The following is a 16,580-nucleotide window of genomic DNA, read 5'->3' on the forward strand; positions in this document are numbered from 1 at the left end:
TATCCCTGTTTCTCCATGTTCCCTCCGCCCATATGGGTTGTTTGCTTCCCCATGTGAAGTCTGGAGTCATTCTGATGAGACTTAAATTCTGAGGATGCTGCTGATTGACCCTTGCTGGCCCTGCTCTCCTGCTCTGTCCATCCTTTATGAAATGCTCCCCTTTCATCATTGACAACAGGCTCTGTTTTATTTGATTTTATTACAAGATATAAATTTCTGTCTGCAGTCCCGGCTTCCAACACACGGAGGAGAGAGAGGGATTGCCTAGCAACCAGGAGAACAAAAAATTAAGAGAATCAATAAGTCTTAATGGAAAGCTAAACAGCGACTTTCAAACCAAACCCCCTCCCTCCTCCCAACCCTGGCCCGTGGTAAGTTCGTGATGCAGCATCCTGGCTATCACATGAAGCCTTCAGCAAGTGCCTCTTCTGGAAAAACCAGAGTGCAAATGAAAACCTGACCTAACTTGGGTTTAGGGAAAGCTCTGATCCTGTAAGCATTTACACTTTAAGCTTGAGCATATCACAGGTGTGGAGGATAAGGGCTAAGATAATGTGCTGAGCTGGTTTGTCTCAGAGGATGTTTGAAGTCAGTGCTCTGCTCTAGGTAAGTATTAGTGACTCAGAGGCTGAAGAAGGTGAGGGTCTGGATGCAGTAGCTCAATTTGCCCACCAAAGGCCTGTGTGTGGGATTGTGCCTTTGGTTAGCACGGGAATGAGTTTCCAGATGTTATCAGCCTATGTGTGTAAAACCAGCAAACCCAGCAGAGTCAGCAAGGAACAGTCCGATATCAGTTTAAAGCAGTCAGAAATCAGCCTGGTTACAGTTGCTTGTCTGGCAGCACAAATGCAAAGGTCATTTAGAAAAACATATTCTAGGCAAGTGGGGCAAACATAAATATACCAGGCCCTGATTCTATCCGTATTTAAGAGTGTTACGCTATTTCCTCCCACAAAGTGTCCTCTGGAACCTGCTCACATCTGGAGCAGGATCAAGATGGTGATTTGGTTGTGGAAGTCTTCCAGGATATACTGGCAGGCTCCTCCTGCAGATGCTCCTGCACACCCTGAACCTCATGGGCAGCACGAACGACATGAGCTGAGCTTGCAGGAGGGCTCTGCTTTGTTGGACGGGGACTTGCTTTGCAGAACCAAAATTGTTTCTATAAGCAGAGATGTATGAACCACAAACAGGACATATCAGCATTGCAGGTGACCCATATCTGAGAGGAAGGTTTCAGCAGGAGTCTGGGCAGCAGCCTCAAGACACAGCTCCGAACCCCTCCTTGGCCAAAGGCTTCCCACATCGCCACCCATGGTCACCCCCTAGTCCTTAGCTGGTAAAACAAGGACAGGAGCCTTGCCTGTAGGTGACATGACATGCACAAGGGGCTGCAGCCCTGGGTCCCAGCAACACAGACATGATGGCACAAGGAAGCTGTGGTTCTTCCCCAGGGGCGTTTTCTGTCCTGATACTCCCTTGACAGGATGGAGGGTGTGAAAAGCGTGGGAAGATGCTTGGAGGATGGTCCTGCCAAGACACAGACGTGGAAGGTGGTGGTGATGTGTGGAAGGACAGCAGTGAAGGAGGAGTGTTTTGGAGCGTGTGTGGCTACTAGTGAGATGTTCACAAGTACCCCCAAAAGACGCTGATGTTGAAAACGCTCCCCAAAAGTGCTGCCCGTGAACCTGCCAAGGTGCTTGAGTGGTGAGGCCATGGCCAGTGAGGGGTGGGGGTTGCTGTGAGCTGCCACCTCCCCCAGGCAAAGACCCCCGGCACCCACCTCCCCCTTCCCCGCCGGCTCCCACCCCATGAGCGAGAGATCCCCTCCCATCACCGTCACCCCGAGTTAAACCAGGGAAAGGACCACTGAGTGCTGGGGACACCCGGAGGGATGGGACACCCTGAAGCTCGGGGACCCCCCCCAAGGGGGGGACGGGGCGCCCGGGCCACAAGCAGCCGCTGGAGGTCGCGGGCGAGCGGCGCGGGGGAGCCACCAGCCCCCCGGGGCCCGGCGAGAAGGCGGAACCGGCGGCGTGCCCGGCCGGGCGGCCCCGGCGGCGGCGGGGCCAGAGGCTCCCAGGGCAGCGGCAGCACCGCCCCGGCAGCGGCGCGTCCCGGCGGCCGGAGAGGCGCGTTCAGCGTGCGGGGCCGAATGGAGCCGCCCGGGCGCCGCCCGCCTCGCCAGCGCCCCCCGCCCGCACCATGAGGCTGCGGTAGCGCGGCGGAGCGAGCGGAGCCCCGCGGAGCCGCCCGCCGCCCCCATGGCGAAGGAGAGGAGCAGGAAGGCGCTGGTGGAGCTGCTCCAGCGGCCGGGGAACGCGGCGTGCGCCGACTGCGCCGCCCCGGGTAAGGGCAGGGCAGGGCAAGGGGAGGAGAGGCGGGGGGCGCGGGCGGCGGCCGCACCTGCACCTGTCCGCCCCGCACAGCCCCGCACAGCACGGCACAGAACGGCACAGCACCGCACGGCACCGCGCGGGGGGCTCTGCCCTGTGCGGGAGCGGCGGGGGTTGCGCCCCGCCGAGGGGGTGCCCGACCCCCCTTCCCCGCCCCGGGGGATGCGGCGGGGATGCTCCGCGGCCGGTGCGGGGATGCGCTGCGCTGCCGCGGTCCCCGCGGGCCGGCCCCGGCCGAGGTTTCCCCGGTCCCCCCCGGCCCGGCCCGGCTCCTCGCCCGGCTGTGAGCGCTGATGTCATCCCGGCGGGTCCCCGCGGGCTGCAGCGCGGCCGGGGCCGGTAGCCGGGCGGTGGGGGCTCTGCCGGGGGTGCCCGGTGCGGCGGGGGCGGCGTGTCCTCCGTGTCCCCTCGGCTGCTACTGCCCTGTCAGCGAGCAAACAGAGCGGACAACCGGAGGCATCGCTGCGGCCACCCTGCCGACCAACCTTTGCCCAGCTGCCATCGATGGGTGCCTAAGCTGTGCAGGGAGCGGGGCTGGAATGTCCGTAGCCGTCTTCGTGCGCAGACAGGAGAAAATCTGGGCTCGGAACGTCTTTCTAGCCCTTTGGATGGTGAATTGTTGGGGTCGGGGTGTGATGCTCTTGCTGAGCAGGGTCTGCACGAGGCGGTGGGACCCGCCTTTGAGAACAACCTTAGAAAAATTGCAGAACAAGTATCTTTCCTTTTAAAAAAAAAATCACCATATAGAAACACCTAAATTTGTATTAGCTTGAGCAGGATGGCTCTGAAGAGGTGTACAGAAAGGATGTCCTTCTCAGCCTATGTCATTCTATAGGTTAAAGAAAACCCAACACTTCAGCTGAATCTTATTTTCCCAGATATTGATTTGCTTAGGATTTCAAGATCTGTTGGATACCCCTATCCAGCTCCTACCATTACCAGTGGGTTTATATCCCTAACCTGCATCTCAGGACACTGCAGTTCACTTTCAGACGTGTTGTCTCCCCCGGTACCCAGCTGGAAAGGACAAAGAACTTTCAGCACAGCGTGAACGGCTTTGCAGCGCCGCGCTGCTCTGCCTGCTCCCACCCATCTGCTGCCTGGTGCTGCTGCCTGACTGTACCAGCCCACCTTTGAGGTGCCTTGCTGAGCACAGCTTGGGCTCACCGAGTAGGCGTCTGCCTAAATTGTTCCTTCCTGGAGAAAACTTTACAAACCTGGGTCTTTACAAACCATTCAGGTCTGTGGGATGACTCTCCCTAGCCCTCTGCAAAATGGGAAGTTTCTCAGTGCTATCAGGGTGGAGATGAGGCTGAAGGACAGTAAAATAGCTCACATCAGGGAAAGAGGGTTGTTGGTAAAGGCTCCAAAAGGGCTTGTAAAACAACAAAACCATATTTTGCTTTTAGTGACGTTTGCATACAGAGATGTCTTAGTGAATCTGAAACTCAGAGAGGAGAATTTGGGCCAGTGGCTTTTGTAACACAAGATGTGCTATATTAATACCATTCAGCCTCTTCTGAACTCTTGTGGCATTGCTTCCCTGGGACCAGCTCCTTGTTCATCAACCCAATTTCTTTAGTGACTACTTTGATTCAGTTCCTTTGGCAAACAAGAGCTACTCGTGGCGCTGGAGTGTGCTCGTCTGCCTGGGAGTGACAATAAACTTGAGATGCTCTGGGTTACTTAAGATATTATCTTGTGTCTGGAGGTGATACAGAAAATATTCACCCTGAATTCAGTTATTCATCCTGGGCAGGTGTGGCAGGCCAGGTCTTTCTGGGGATGAGGTAATGCAGATAGGCAGGATAGGGGTTAAGAGAGCCTCCAGAATGGAGTGCAAGTATATTCTTTGCTGAGAAGTGAGATGCACAGAGAGATAAAGGTGAGAGCTGGAACCAGGTGTGCAGCTGACCCTGGAAAAGTACCAAAGCAAGAAAATAAAGCGAGAAGGAAAGAAGTCGGAGGATGGGGAATGAACAGAAGGTGAGGAAAGCAGGGTGGACTTGTGCTTTCCCACATGTGAGTATCATCATACGGCTGATCCAGTTCAGCTGAGGGGAAAGCCAAAGGTCAGGATCCCTCTTTTATTATTTCTACTTCTCAGGTGGGTGTGTGCCTTTTCCTGAAATCCTCAGTTAGAACAGGATCCACTTTAAAAGACAGCCATTTAGCTCAGGAATCCTGATAACAAAGAACAGGATGGATCAGAAATATAATTCTCTGTTAGTCGCTTTAATTTGTGTATTTGGAAGCCAGCTGGGTTTTCTTTTTCTCTTGGAAATATTTGTTTTAGAAATTAGCCAGCTAGTGAAATTTTGTTTGTTTCTTTTCCCTTCCCTGCTGTCAAAAAGGGTTATTTTCTTTTGTTACTGTTTTGGCATTTGGGAGAGGCTCAGTAGCCAGAGCTCTGAAGTCACTGCTTGTCCCAGGTATTCTGTGTCTGTAACAAATCCCTGGGTTTCTGATGCAAAGAAGCTCACAGCTTGGCATTGTTGGACTAAGCTGTGACCATGCAAAAATCAAAGCTGGGGATGGAGAGGGAACATGGAGGGAGGCAGTGCTTCTCCTCCTGGGCTGTGTAAATAACTTCATCCCCCGCAGGGTCATCACATCTCCTTGGGGGGATCCAAGCACAACCTGCTGCTTGCCTGGGTCTGGGCCAGAATTTGCCACTTAATCATGACTGAGGATTATTTAAGTGGCCAAGCCCTGCAAGCAAGGCTGCTGAGTTCAAGATGTGTGTTCCTCTGGTCTGTGTGTTCCTCTGGTCCGTGCACAGGATATGAACACTTGCAGCTGGGTGGAATGTGGTATTGAGTGTGATGTTCAGGAAGGTCAGATCTGGGTCTTCCCCAGGACCAGTGTATATGCCTGGCTGCAAAATCTCTTGTGCAAAAAGCAGAGTTTCCAAAGATTCCTCCCAGGTTTTGAGGACATGTCTCAGATGGGGAGAACAGTCTTACAGTGGCCATGGCAGCTGGGAATGCAGAAAGGATGCCAGAGCAGAATGTGAAAATTAGAGTGGAAAATAACCTGAGAGGTTACATTTTTCACTTGCAGGGTTTTTGTGGGTCTTATTTTATAAGTTAGGTTTTTATTAATTGTATCTTTACAAAACCTTAAATTGCAACAAGAAGTTGTTTTGGATAAGAGATATTTCAGTTCCAAAAATGTCATCCGTCTGTAACGAGTAATGAGATTGCCTTGGTTACATCTTTGGAACTGAATTCTGGGGTAGAAGCCACTGTAATGAAGTCATTGGATGGGGCTTCGGGTCCCCTGTCACTACATACTTCTGTGTCCTGGGTGTCGGTTTGCAGCGTGTTTGTTTCATGTTTGTTTGGTGGGTTTAAAGCTGTGCTTTCACAGTGAAGACAGCGTCTGTAAATGCCGTCCTAAGTGCAAACTGAGCAATGTTGCTGAATTGCTGGTGTGTAATGGCTCTCTGTGCATTAGAATAATCTTTTTTTCTTCAAGACTAGTGTGGCAGTTCAGCCTTTTTTTTTTTCCTAAATGATTCTTTGTCTCAGGCAATCTTTCCTGCATCATGAGACGGATGGTTATCTCAGGGCATAACAAGACCTTGAGTATTTCTCTCTTTACTCGGTTTTTCTATGACTTAGGCTTGTGTCTCCGTGGAGTGAGAATCATTTTACATTGTAGGAGGACAGGGAGGCTCTGAAGACAGAAATGGAAATCCCATCAAAGCAATCCTGCAGTTTAAACCCTCCATCAGCCGTTTACATGGCTTGTTATCATTTTCATCTTTCTTATTTGGGATGGATTACTGGGACACAGATCCTGGGTAACATCAGCCTCTGTGCCCGAGGCTCAGAGGGGATGAGGGATGGAGGAAGAGCAGAAGGCACACGCTGGAGGGGAGTCTGGTATCTGAGCTTTGTGCTGCAGAGCTGTGCAGATCTGGTGTTTTGGTGTAACAGTTCATATAAAAGCCTGAGTGTGGGTGGTGCATGGCTGAGGTGGTTGTAAACACCTTTCCTGCAGGCCCAGCATCTTCTCAGTTCTAAGACAGGTGAAGCTTTTCCATTCCCTTGATGTCACCAAGTGAGGGTGGTGATTAGAGGGAAACACATGAGTGCTGGGGATTGCTTGATTTGCTCAGGATTAAGAAGGCGCTGAACGGATTTGATCTCAGCCCTCTCCTTTCCTCTATCCAACCCAAATCAGGAAGACAACTGAGTCATTGGGTCCTGCCATGTGTTGCCATCTGCAGTGACTCTCCCCATCCCCTCAGGGGAGTGTTGGGGCTCTGCCTCGCAGCTCATTCTCTCTCTTGCCCCCACTGCCTCCCACTGCAAAGCTGTTCCGGAGCTTCGCTGCTCTAATGGCGTGAAACGGGCTTTTCGTGTTCGAGCTGAAAGTGGAAACTTGTTCCCGCACCTCCATTGTCCTCTCACTGAAGTAGTGATTTTATTTATTTATTTTTTTTTGTTCCCTGGGAGTTTGCCAGCCCTTCTCCCTGGCCATAAGCAGATTGGAAGGGGTAAGAATTAAAAAAAAAAAAGAGTCTCACAGCAGTTTAACTCGATACCACTTTATGCAGGAGAAAGGACTTTTTGGAACAAAGGAGGTTTAATGTGACGGTGTTTTCTGTCTGGTCCTGGTGCCTGGGCTGCAGCACAGTCGTGGGCTGAAGACAGTGAGAGGGGGCTGCTGGGACCTGCCAGTTGAATTAAAAGACCTTGGCAAGTTTAGTGCCTTCACTGAAAAATTTTCCTACTTGAAAAGGAGTGTTGGTGGGAGGCTGTTTGGCTTCAATGTTAATGTCTTTCATTGTTATTTTTCAGCGTGCATGACCGGGGTCTGTTTATTAGCCTCCTAATCTTTCCCCAAAGTAAATAGCTACAGAACTTCAGTGCTGAACACGAGGTTCTCTGACTGGGCCATGTAGGAAATCAGCAGCAGCTGAGCAGCAAAGGCTTTGTGCTTGTGTGGATCACATCAAAATTCCTATGATTCTATCCTGTACCGATGATTTACCTTTCTAGTGCAGGGTAAAAAAGGTTTTGCCTACCTGGAGGGGTCCTTCTCTTCCTTTTGATCAGCCTTTATCACCTCAAACAGGAGAGAGATTAGGAAAATCCTTTGAATCTCCATCTCAACCAAAGACCAGCTCCCATCCAGCTGGGGTGGCTGGGGTGCAGCCAGGCAGCTCATTAAGGGTCAGGCCATCATTTGTGTGCTGGAAAATGTGTTAAGAGTGTGTTGCTGTACATTCTAACAGATGTTTGCCTTGGTCATCAATATTGTGCTATACCTAGTGATAACTGTAGTTTAAGGCAAAAGGTGGAGTAGGGGCATCCAAGTAAGTTTTGGGACTCGAGTTCTTGCTCTTGTCTTGTGTCTACTTTGAGCCTGTTGCTGCTCTGCTTCATGGGATTTTTCTTGGATTGATGGCATCTAGGGATTTTCAAACTGGAACCTTATGTTTATATTCTGGATACAGGAAATATTGATTATTTATTAAAAAAATTAAATTCCATTGCCATTGCACTTCCAGTCTTTTTGGTTTGTGTGAATTGTCCTGTGTCTTCTGTTGTTTTTTCTTCCTTAATATTTCTCTGGGTCTAGCCTTTTTTTTCCCTTTCTTTCTTTTGTTCAGTAACACTGAGTTCAAGCTGCAGAGTTCCCTGTTCTCTGTGCTGGGTTTTCCTGGGGCTTATGGAGGCAAAAGGGCTGGGTGGGGAAGTTAATTTTTGAATTTAACTGTGTTGCCCAAGGGTTTTAGTTTTGTTTCGGATGCTTCTCTAATCTCTGGCTGTGCCTTCCCTTTCAGGTGAATGAGATGGGAAAGTACCAGCCCAATGCCCTCCTTCTGAGTTTAGTTTAGCTTTGCTTGTTTGTTTAATTTTTAAAAGGAAGTTGACTCAAGTCTTTATTTTGAAAGTCATTATAATCTGTTTATAAGTGACCAGGAATCTCTAGCACATTGGGTAGTGAAAGCCTTTAAGAGCTGGAATCTGTTGTTCAGGATAAGAGACTTTCTGCACTTAAAACAGTGTATTTGGTTTAATATTCCCCTTGCTCCTGTTCATCTTTATTACTTTTGGCTTGAAATAATGGAATAAAGTAATTTGTGTGGAACTTAGGCATGTTGGAGAGTTTTCATTAGGCTTCACTGCTTTTTGCTCAAAACTCTGGAGGCTTAGGAAAAAAATCATCTTTTTTAAGCAATGCCCAAATGTTCCAGATTATAACATATTGCCATTTTGGTGCACCTTTTTTCTCCATGCCCGGACAGAATATCTTAAATAAAATTACTGAACTCTCAGTAATGTCCAGCATGGAGAATGTGTTCCAGCTGTTGAAGTGTCTAACAGCAAGGTGGACTTCACCCAGCCATGGAGAGTTCAGCTTGCCAACTGTGCAGCCTGGGGTCACTAGTTCACTAAATGCCCCAAAATTCTCTTGTTTCATGTGAAGACACTTGTGAAAATTTATTTGCATGTTGGATAAGATGTCTTATCTCAAAGCAATGGTGCAGTCATTTGAAAGATGGGAGTCTGTGATGATGCCAAGGTCAGAGATCACTGGTGTTATCCACTGTGTTCCTGATCTGAGAATTTTTCACATCATTTGTGCATATATATCCTATAATATAATCCAGCTTTTGTTTTCTTAATTAGACAAGGCTTGACATGGTGTAGAGCTGGGGGAGCATGTTTAAGAGTCTGGTCTGAAGAAGACAGTGTTGATGTGAGTAGATTGCTTTAAAGCCATATTGTGCTTCAAACCTGTTGCTTGAGGTGCTGTTTACTCATGTCAAGAAGAGACAGCTTGGGTATGAGCTGCCTTGGTGTCCACTTGAGCTGGAGTCTCCTCCAGGATCTTTCTCTACCCAAATGTGTCCTTATGTCTGGTTGAAGGAAGGTGTGATATCTCCTGGTCCTGTCACACACAGCAGTGCAGGCAGCGGAGGGGTTACCTCTTCGAGAGGACTTTGGAAGCCTGAGTCCAGGAAGTTGCAGATGACGTGAAGAAATCCATCTGCATGCCTAAGATAAATCTGTTAACATAAAACAGGCATTGGGACTCCCAGTAAAACCTGTTTTATTGGCCAGTACATACTTTGACACCCGTTTGCCTGGGTCGGGCAGTGCTTTGATCGGATTTCATTTCACTGGGAAGGTTTGGAGCACAGTTATCCTGGGGCAGCTGTGCTGAGCACAGAGAGCTGCTGACCATTTAGCTCCCAGCTCCAGACTGATGCAATGGCTTTGTCATCGCTGCTCTGTGGCTGCTTCACCCTCTGGACACTTTCACCGTTCCTTGTGCCTGATGCTGTGTGTGGAAGTCAGCGACGGATGTTTAAACAAGAGATCCTGGTGCTTTCACCTTGCCCAACTTGCATCATTTAGTCCCCCTGGGCTGCCACGAGGCAGCAGTGCTGTACCTTGGACTGTTTGTGAGAGGACTTTTGGCAAGTCACAGGCTTTGATTAGAGCCATGTGTTTGGAGATGGGAAAGGGCAACATGAGGAGTTAGAGCTCAGAAACAGAAACATGCATGAGTGTTCAAAACTCTTGGTTCTTGTTGCCTGCCTACAACCCAATAACTGGCCACAGCCTTTGTGGTTGGAATAAGTGAGGGTACCTGACCTGGGATGGTGTGTGAAGCCGAGTCACCCAGTGCTTGAGGGAGGAGCAGGGTGAGGATGTGAGGATTGGGGCTGGTGGGGCAGAGCACCCTTTGTTCTCACTGGCATGGCTGGATGTGGGCAGCACCTGACTGCTGCTGAGGTGCCCTTAGATCCACCTGACTGGTTTAATATTTGCCATGCCTGAGCTGCAGTCATTGGGGCCTGGCATGAGGATAGGAGACCATGTGAAACAGAAAAAAGACACCTTTATTTGTAGTCTGCTGGTGCCAGCCCTGGGAGCCCAGGGAGCTGCGACTGAAGGGACTTGTAACAGCTTGGGAATTTGCTCCCCTCTCCTGGGTGGGCACTCAGCCACAACTGATGAGGCTGCTCGTTTAGCTCTGGGGTTTATATTTGAGCAGAGCCACCTCTGGAGAACCGAATTGGTCTTCCCTAGAGTGTGTTGCGGGAGGCTGGTGGCCGTCCCTGCGGGTAGGGCTGGTGGCAGCCCTCGGTACTTCGTCAGAGGAGCTGTGCTGCCCCATGCCAGCCTGCTCCCTGCACCGACACAGCCCGGGCATTAAATATGTATGGGGAGGAGAGAGCGCATTCCCTTGCCTTTTATAAATAATTGCTGCGCTGTGAGGAGCGAGTGTTTAGTGTAATCACTGCGGGGAATAAACAGACGATGAGGATTTGTGAGAAGGGAAGACCTGCCCTTACCCCTCGGCAACCCGATGTGATGGGGCGGCCGAGGGACTCCCGCCCCTGCAGGTTTGGGAAGGACGGCGCCAGGGGACGTCCGTCGGGAGGATTTAGTGGCTGACTTGGTGACTCGCAATGAAGCTCTTTCTGCTGGGGCGCAGCTGGACTGGCAGGCGCTGACATTTGCCAGTGGGAGTTCAAACAAAGATCCCTGTATTGGCTTTATTGGCGAGGCAGTGCCAGGGACACTGGTGGATATGTCCTGCCCCCGGCCCCTGCCCTGCTCCGGTTCCTCTCTGTCTTCCCGCTTCAGGCGGTGCCTCTCCCAAGGAGGAATTTGGAGGGGACTCGTGTTTAAAGTGCTTTGTGTGAGATGTCAGCTCGGGGCTGTAAACAGCATGCGGTTTTGCTCAGAGAAAGTACAGAGCTGCCACTGGCAGCATTTTTCCATTAAGGAAAGGGCTGGAAACCTCCTGGATGGTGGGCTGAGCTGCTGGGAGCTGCAGCTGTGGGAGGACAGTCTCTCTGTGGAGCATATATAATAAATAAATGATAATAAATAAATAAAAATAAGGCAAGGGAGCAGCATAGTGGTTTCCCTGAACTGGTTTTTTTAATTTTCTGGGGTTTAAGTTTCTGTTCCATGGAGTTTTTGGGTGGGATTTGCTGATGAAAGATGGATATTCCCCTCTTCTCTTCGTGTGAGCATGGAGTGAGTTTGGGAGGTCTTGGGCACATGTAGTTGTCTGTATACTGGGGATTTGTGAATAACAGCAGCACTGGAGATTGCAGATCTGTTAATTGTTAGTTTAATTTGTATTACTAGTAATATAAACAAGCACATATCCTATTTTGCTTGTATATTTATTTGATGCCTTTAGAATCAGGGAACTTGCACCTGGTGACTCCTGAACTCCCCTGCCATGCCCTGTTCTGCCCTGAATCCAAAAGATCAGTCAAGTGCAATTCTCTCTTTCCTTCTTGCTTTCAGACCCAGACTGGGCATCCCACAGCCTAGGGATCTTCATCTGCCTGAATTGTTCAGGAATCCATCGCAATATTCCCCAGGTCAGCAAAGTGAAGTCAGTCCGCTTGGATGACTGGGATGATGCTCAAGTGGAGGTACGTGCACCCGAGGCTGGCAGTGCCAGTGAGTTTGGGTTCTTCCCTTTAGAGTCCTTTCTAAAGACGCCACAACAAATGTGATTTCAGAAAACAAGTCTGGATAATTCCCGAATGTGGGAATGAGGTCCGTGATGCTGATTGAGATAGAACGGACATTTTGCGAAGAATTTGTGAGGGTTTCCCCCACCCATATAAAAACATCAGTGACACAGAGTGTGTAGAGATTACTAATTTTTAATGAATTGTCTTCTGTTTCTTACATTATCATATCTTACATTACTTACTAGACCTCTAGTCTAAACCACCCCTGCCCAGCTCAGCTGTTTCTGGCTTTGTTCCCCTTAGTGTTGAAGACTCTTAAACTCACGTCTTGAAAAACAAAACTCTCACAGCATAAATTCTCTCTATCTATGCCACACACCTGCCTAGATTTGGGTGATGCTGCTAAGGGCAGGCCTACCCAGGAAACCTTTCTGCTTTGACTGTTGGTGTCTTTAAAAGCACGAAGAACACTACCAGTCATTGATCTCTATCTTTTGTGTGTAGAGTTGAGGTTTTTCTGAAAGCTGCAGCTTCATGGAGTCATGTCTTTTCTGATAAAATTAGGCCTTAATGTTGCAGGGGTTTTTAATTCCCTGATTTTTTGGGGGGAATAGATTGAATATGTAAATGTGAGAAACTCAAAACCATGACAATAATGGAAAAAAGCTTAGCTGCTTGTTATGTTTGTATGCTTGGCATTTGACACAAAACAGAATGTATTTAGCATGACTGCCTGGAAAAGAATGGGGTTTTTACACTTGTAAAGTGACTTTCATTAAATAAAATATATGAATAAGAAAATAAGAACTCTTTGCAGAGTTCTCAACCATCCATTTGTATACAGGATCAGAAGAAGAAGAGGGCTGTCAGGGCAGATAGAAATATATTTATTTATTTATTGGAAAGGTGGGCTGTCAGGGCAGATAGAAATATATTTATTTATTTATTTATTGGAAAGGAGGGCTGTCAATGCAGATGGAATATTTATTTATTTATTCATCACTTTAAACTCCTCTCTGAGGTTGCTGGCATGACTTTGCAAGAATAAAATTATCCTTTTGGCACAAGTGATGTGATCTCAAGCAAAGGATGTGTTGTCAGAGCCATCTCATTCCCATGCCAGTGAGGAAGTGCCACTGCATTCTGCCTTCTGCTCCTGTGGGGACTGGTTGGGATCATGTAGGTGTGACTGTGACAAGAACCTGTCCTGAGCATCATATTAAACTGTAGGATCCCTGGCAATAATGGTCAATATTAACTTCTGAGCCCTGGTTTGCAGGAACAGTCTTTACAGCATCCCTTCTATGTACAGTCCCGGGGAACCCTCTCAGAGTGAACATGTGCCCTATCCCCAATCATTTTATTACTCTGTAAAAGCAAAAGAGGATAAAGGAAAATGCTCTTAACATTTTATAATTATTGCTGTCTTTTCTCTTTTAACAGTTTATGGCCTCGAATGGAAACAATGTAGCAAAAGCAAAATATGAATCTAAAATGCCACCGTTTTATTATAAGCCAACGTTTCTTGACTGTCAGTAAGTAAATACCTCTGCTGGTAAACAGCATTTATTTGTTTGTGCAGCTGCAGCCTCTGTAATACTTTAGTTTTAGCATAATACCTTTTTTTTTTTTTTTTAGCCACAAAGGAGGTTTCCTTTATAAAAGGCCCTGAAAATGTTTTTTTCTTCTGCGCACATATGGTAGAGTTTATACTACGTATGGGATCTTATTTAATAAGTACAGTTGAAATGATGCAAGGAAGTCAGTTGTTTGTCTGTTCCCCAGGCTCTTCCAAGTTTCTGCAAAAACGCCGATTTCTACCCATTGATTTCCTCTGCTTTTTTCAGATCCCCCCTCCTGCATCAAAACAGAGCTTGCTGATCTGCTGTGTGAAATGCTGAGTTACCTGTAATGCAGAAATGCTGGGGTTTTATGCCAAGGGGGTGGATTTTCTTTTTTTTTTTTTTTTTTAACTAAATGACAGATAATCCCCGTGAAGGCAAGTAAAACTTATTGTCTCCCATACAGTGTAGAGTAAACCTCCCTAGTCAGCTGGGGTGGACTTTGTAGACCAAGAAGCTGAGCAGCTAGAACGTGCTGTACCACCCAGGGCACAAGAAGATGAACTAAAATTGATTTTCAGGGTCCTGCCGAGTACCAAGGTGGTTTTGTATCTTTATGTGAGTGGTGCTGCCTGGCCTGGCAATAAAAAACTCATCCATCTGTGCAATGTTCTGAGCTCCAGAATCCCAGCAGTTGAGCTGTGCCATTTTGAGACTTGTATGTGCTTGTGATGTTAGGGTTGGAGAAGCAAGATTTTTTTCCACCTCATTGTCATTAGTAGGAGAACCACAATTCTAGGGGATTTTATTTGTTTACTCCTAAGTTTCAGTTAAGTTCAATTAGATGCTGTCTGTGTGATATTCGGGTTGTTCAGGAGCAGAGTCCTGGTTCTTTTCCGTGCTGCATCCCTGCCTGAGGGTGTGCAGAGCTTGTGCTGGCTGGAAGTGGGGCAGTTCCCTCTCCAGCTTGGGGCATCCTGGGGTCTGGGTGCAAATTGCACCCTACTCTCCTCGCACAGGTCAGGCTGAGAGACAGAGAAAGCTGGTCCTGCGCTCAGGCAGCTTGGAGACCATAAGCATTTTCATTCCTTGTGCTGTCGGGCTGGCAGCAGTGTCTGTGGCTGGTTCTGTGCTCGGTTGGTTTGGCTCCCTTGGATGATGCAGCTCAGCCTTTGCCGCTGTGATATTTTCCTCCCTCCATCCTGCGGTGCGGTTGCACTCTGGGGAGCTTTGCCAAGCAGTGGCTGAGCTCCAGCCACAGCCCTGCCAGAGCTGTCTGGGATCACACAGGGACCGTGCTGGGGTGGCTGATCCATGCACGGCCCTTCCCGACGCCCGATGGAGCGACACACTGCTGGGCTGGTAACCCGGGAGAAACAGGAGCAGGAGAATTAAAGGATTTTTGTTGTTGTTTCTTGGGCAGGATGAGGAAAGGCCAGTCTTGCTGCAAGCAGCTGGAAGACTAATTTTTGGCCCTTTTCTGGTCCCAACTTATGCCTCTTCTGCACTGGGACAATTAGCAGCCTTGCATGGCCTGATTTCTGAACTCAGCCTGGAGCTCTGCTCATGAAGGTGTTCTCCAGACCAGCACTGCTGGGTCTCTGCCATAGCAGCAGGGTGCACTGGGATGGATGTGACCTCTCCCAGTAGCAGATCTCCTGACACTGCTGCAGTATCAGCAGCTGTGGGCACGTTACACGTTGGGGGTGTCTCAAGGATGGTGTGCCAGGCTGTATTTTTCTTTCCCTAGTCAGAGGCTCTCTGTGCCTTTGCACAGATGCATGCTAAACAAGCGCAGGGGAGTGCTGCTTTTTACAGGAATATATATTTAGCTGTTTCCCCGCCTCGCTGCAGTCCAGTCACTGCAATAGCATGAGCTGTTCCCAGCTCCCAGCTCCCAGCCCGGGGTGGCATCGCCATGGATGACACCTCCATCCAGTGCTGGCACCGAGCCCTTGTGTCCCAACCCACGTTCTGCAGCATCAAGAGGTTTTGATGCTTCTATTTCCCACAACAGCATGAGCTGCTGGGCAGCTGCAGTGGCTGGGCAGGCTCTGGGGGCTGCCCTCAGCACAGCAGGATGCTGACATATGAGCCATAACAAGGACAGGCTGTTGGTTCGTTTGAAGCTTCTTAATTTTATAATGCTCCTTCTGGAATTCCTCTGCTTTGGTCACATGAAGAATTGTGAAGTTCAGAGCAAGAGGGAAGAAGTGCTGCAGCACCAGCTTGTCCTTTTTTCTTCTACACTACAATGTTGTGTTTGACTCCTTGAGAAGTCCGTGGTGTTTGCCTGCTGCAATTGGCATCTGTATCCTTCAGGAACCCCATTGTGGCTTCCTGGTCCTGTATGACACGTGGCAAAGGTTAGAGAAATTGCAGGGTGCTCTGGAATTGCCCAGGGAAAATTTACCAGCCCCCCCCCCCAAAAAAAATCCCCTTCTGTCCTTTCCTCTCACCTTCTGATTGCTAGCACCTCAACCTGTGCCTTGGGAGCAAGGAACAGAGCCAACACTGGGGAGTTCCTGAGGGTGAAATGAGTCCCAGACTTTGGAGTGTTCCTACACCACAGCAGTGTTGGCCCCAAGAGCCTTGGGTGAGGAACTTAAACCACAAAAACCCTCTTTGGATGGTCACCAGTGGTCATGGCCCAGCTTTGTACACTGCAGCAGCAGACCAGGAGCTGTAAAACAGCCTTTCCTGGGGCAGACACATTGCAAGCACATGGTCAAGTTTTGAGTCATCAGTGAGTAACAGCATCACTCTTGAGCAAAAGCAAAGGAAAAAAGCTTTGTTCAGTCTTTTGCTGGCTGAAAACTCATAGAAGGAAGTAGAGATGATCTCTTATTGGGCTTTTGCAGGACTGGAAATACATCCATGTCCCTGCCTAACACTTACTGTTATTTTCTGTTGCCTTTTTGCTTGATTTGGGAATGCAGATCATCATCCTGCAGAACTGGGTATGAGCTGCAGTGCACTGTTCTGCTCTGCTCCTCTCTCTGTGCTTAGATAAGTGGGAGCTACATCTGCTCCTCATGCAGAACACTTCAGTGACTGCCAGCACATTTGAGCACCTTGGTAGGAAAAATGGGGCAGACTGCAATGGCATGAGTTGTACTGAGTGGTTGTCTTATCTGGAACGAGATG

General features: G+C 48.8%; 1 protein-coding gene across 1 annotated transcript in view; it reads left to right on the top strand.

Moving 5' to 3' along the window:
* Nucleotides 1-2,134: 2,134 nt before the first annotated feature.
* Nucleotides 2,135-16,580, top strand: part of ADAP1 (ArfGAP with dual PH domains 1) — a 49,361-nt gene continuing 34,915 nt past the window's right edge. Inside the window, exons 1-3 of the mRNA XM_051782004.1 lie at nt 2,135-2,349; nt 11,696-11,826; nt 13,315-13,406. Coding sequence (XP_051637964.1) covers nt 2,265-2,349; nt 11,696-11,826; nt 13,315-13,406 — 308 coding nt within the window. The 5' untranslated portion in view covers nt 2,135-2,264. The remainder of the gene's footprint in view (nt 2,350-11,695; nt 11,827-13,314; nt 13,407-16,580) is intronic.

This window comes from Manacus candei, unplaced genomic scaffold, assembly GCF_025592945.1.
Source record: "Manacus candei isolate 608988 ecotype Guabito, Panama unplaced genomic scaffold, ASM2559294v1 h1tg000002l, whole genome shotgun sequence".
In the NCBI taxonomy this organism is placed as follows: Eukaryota; Metazoa; Chordata; class Aves; order Passeriformes; family Pipridae; genus Manacus; species Manacus candei.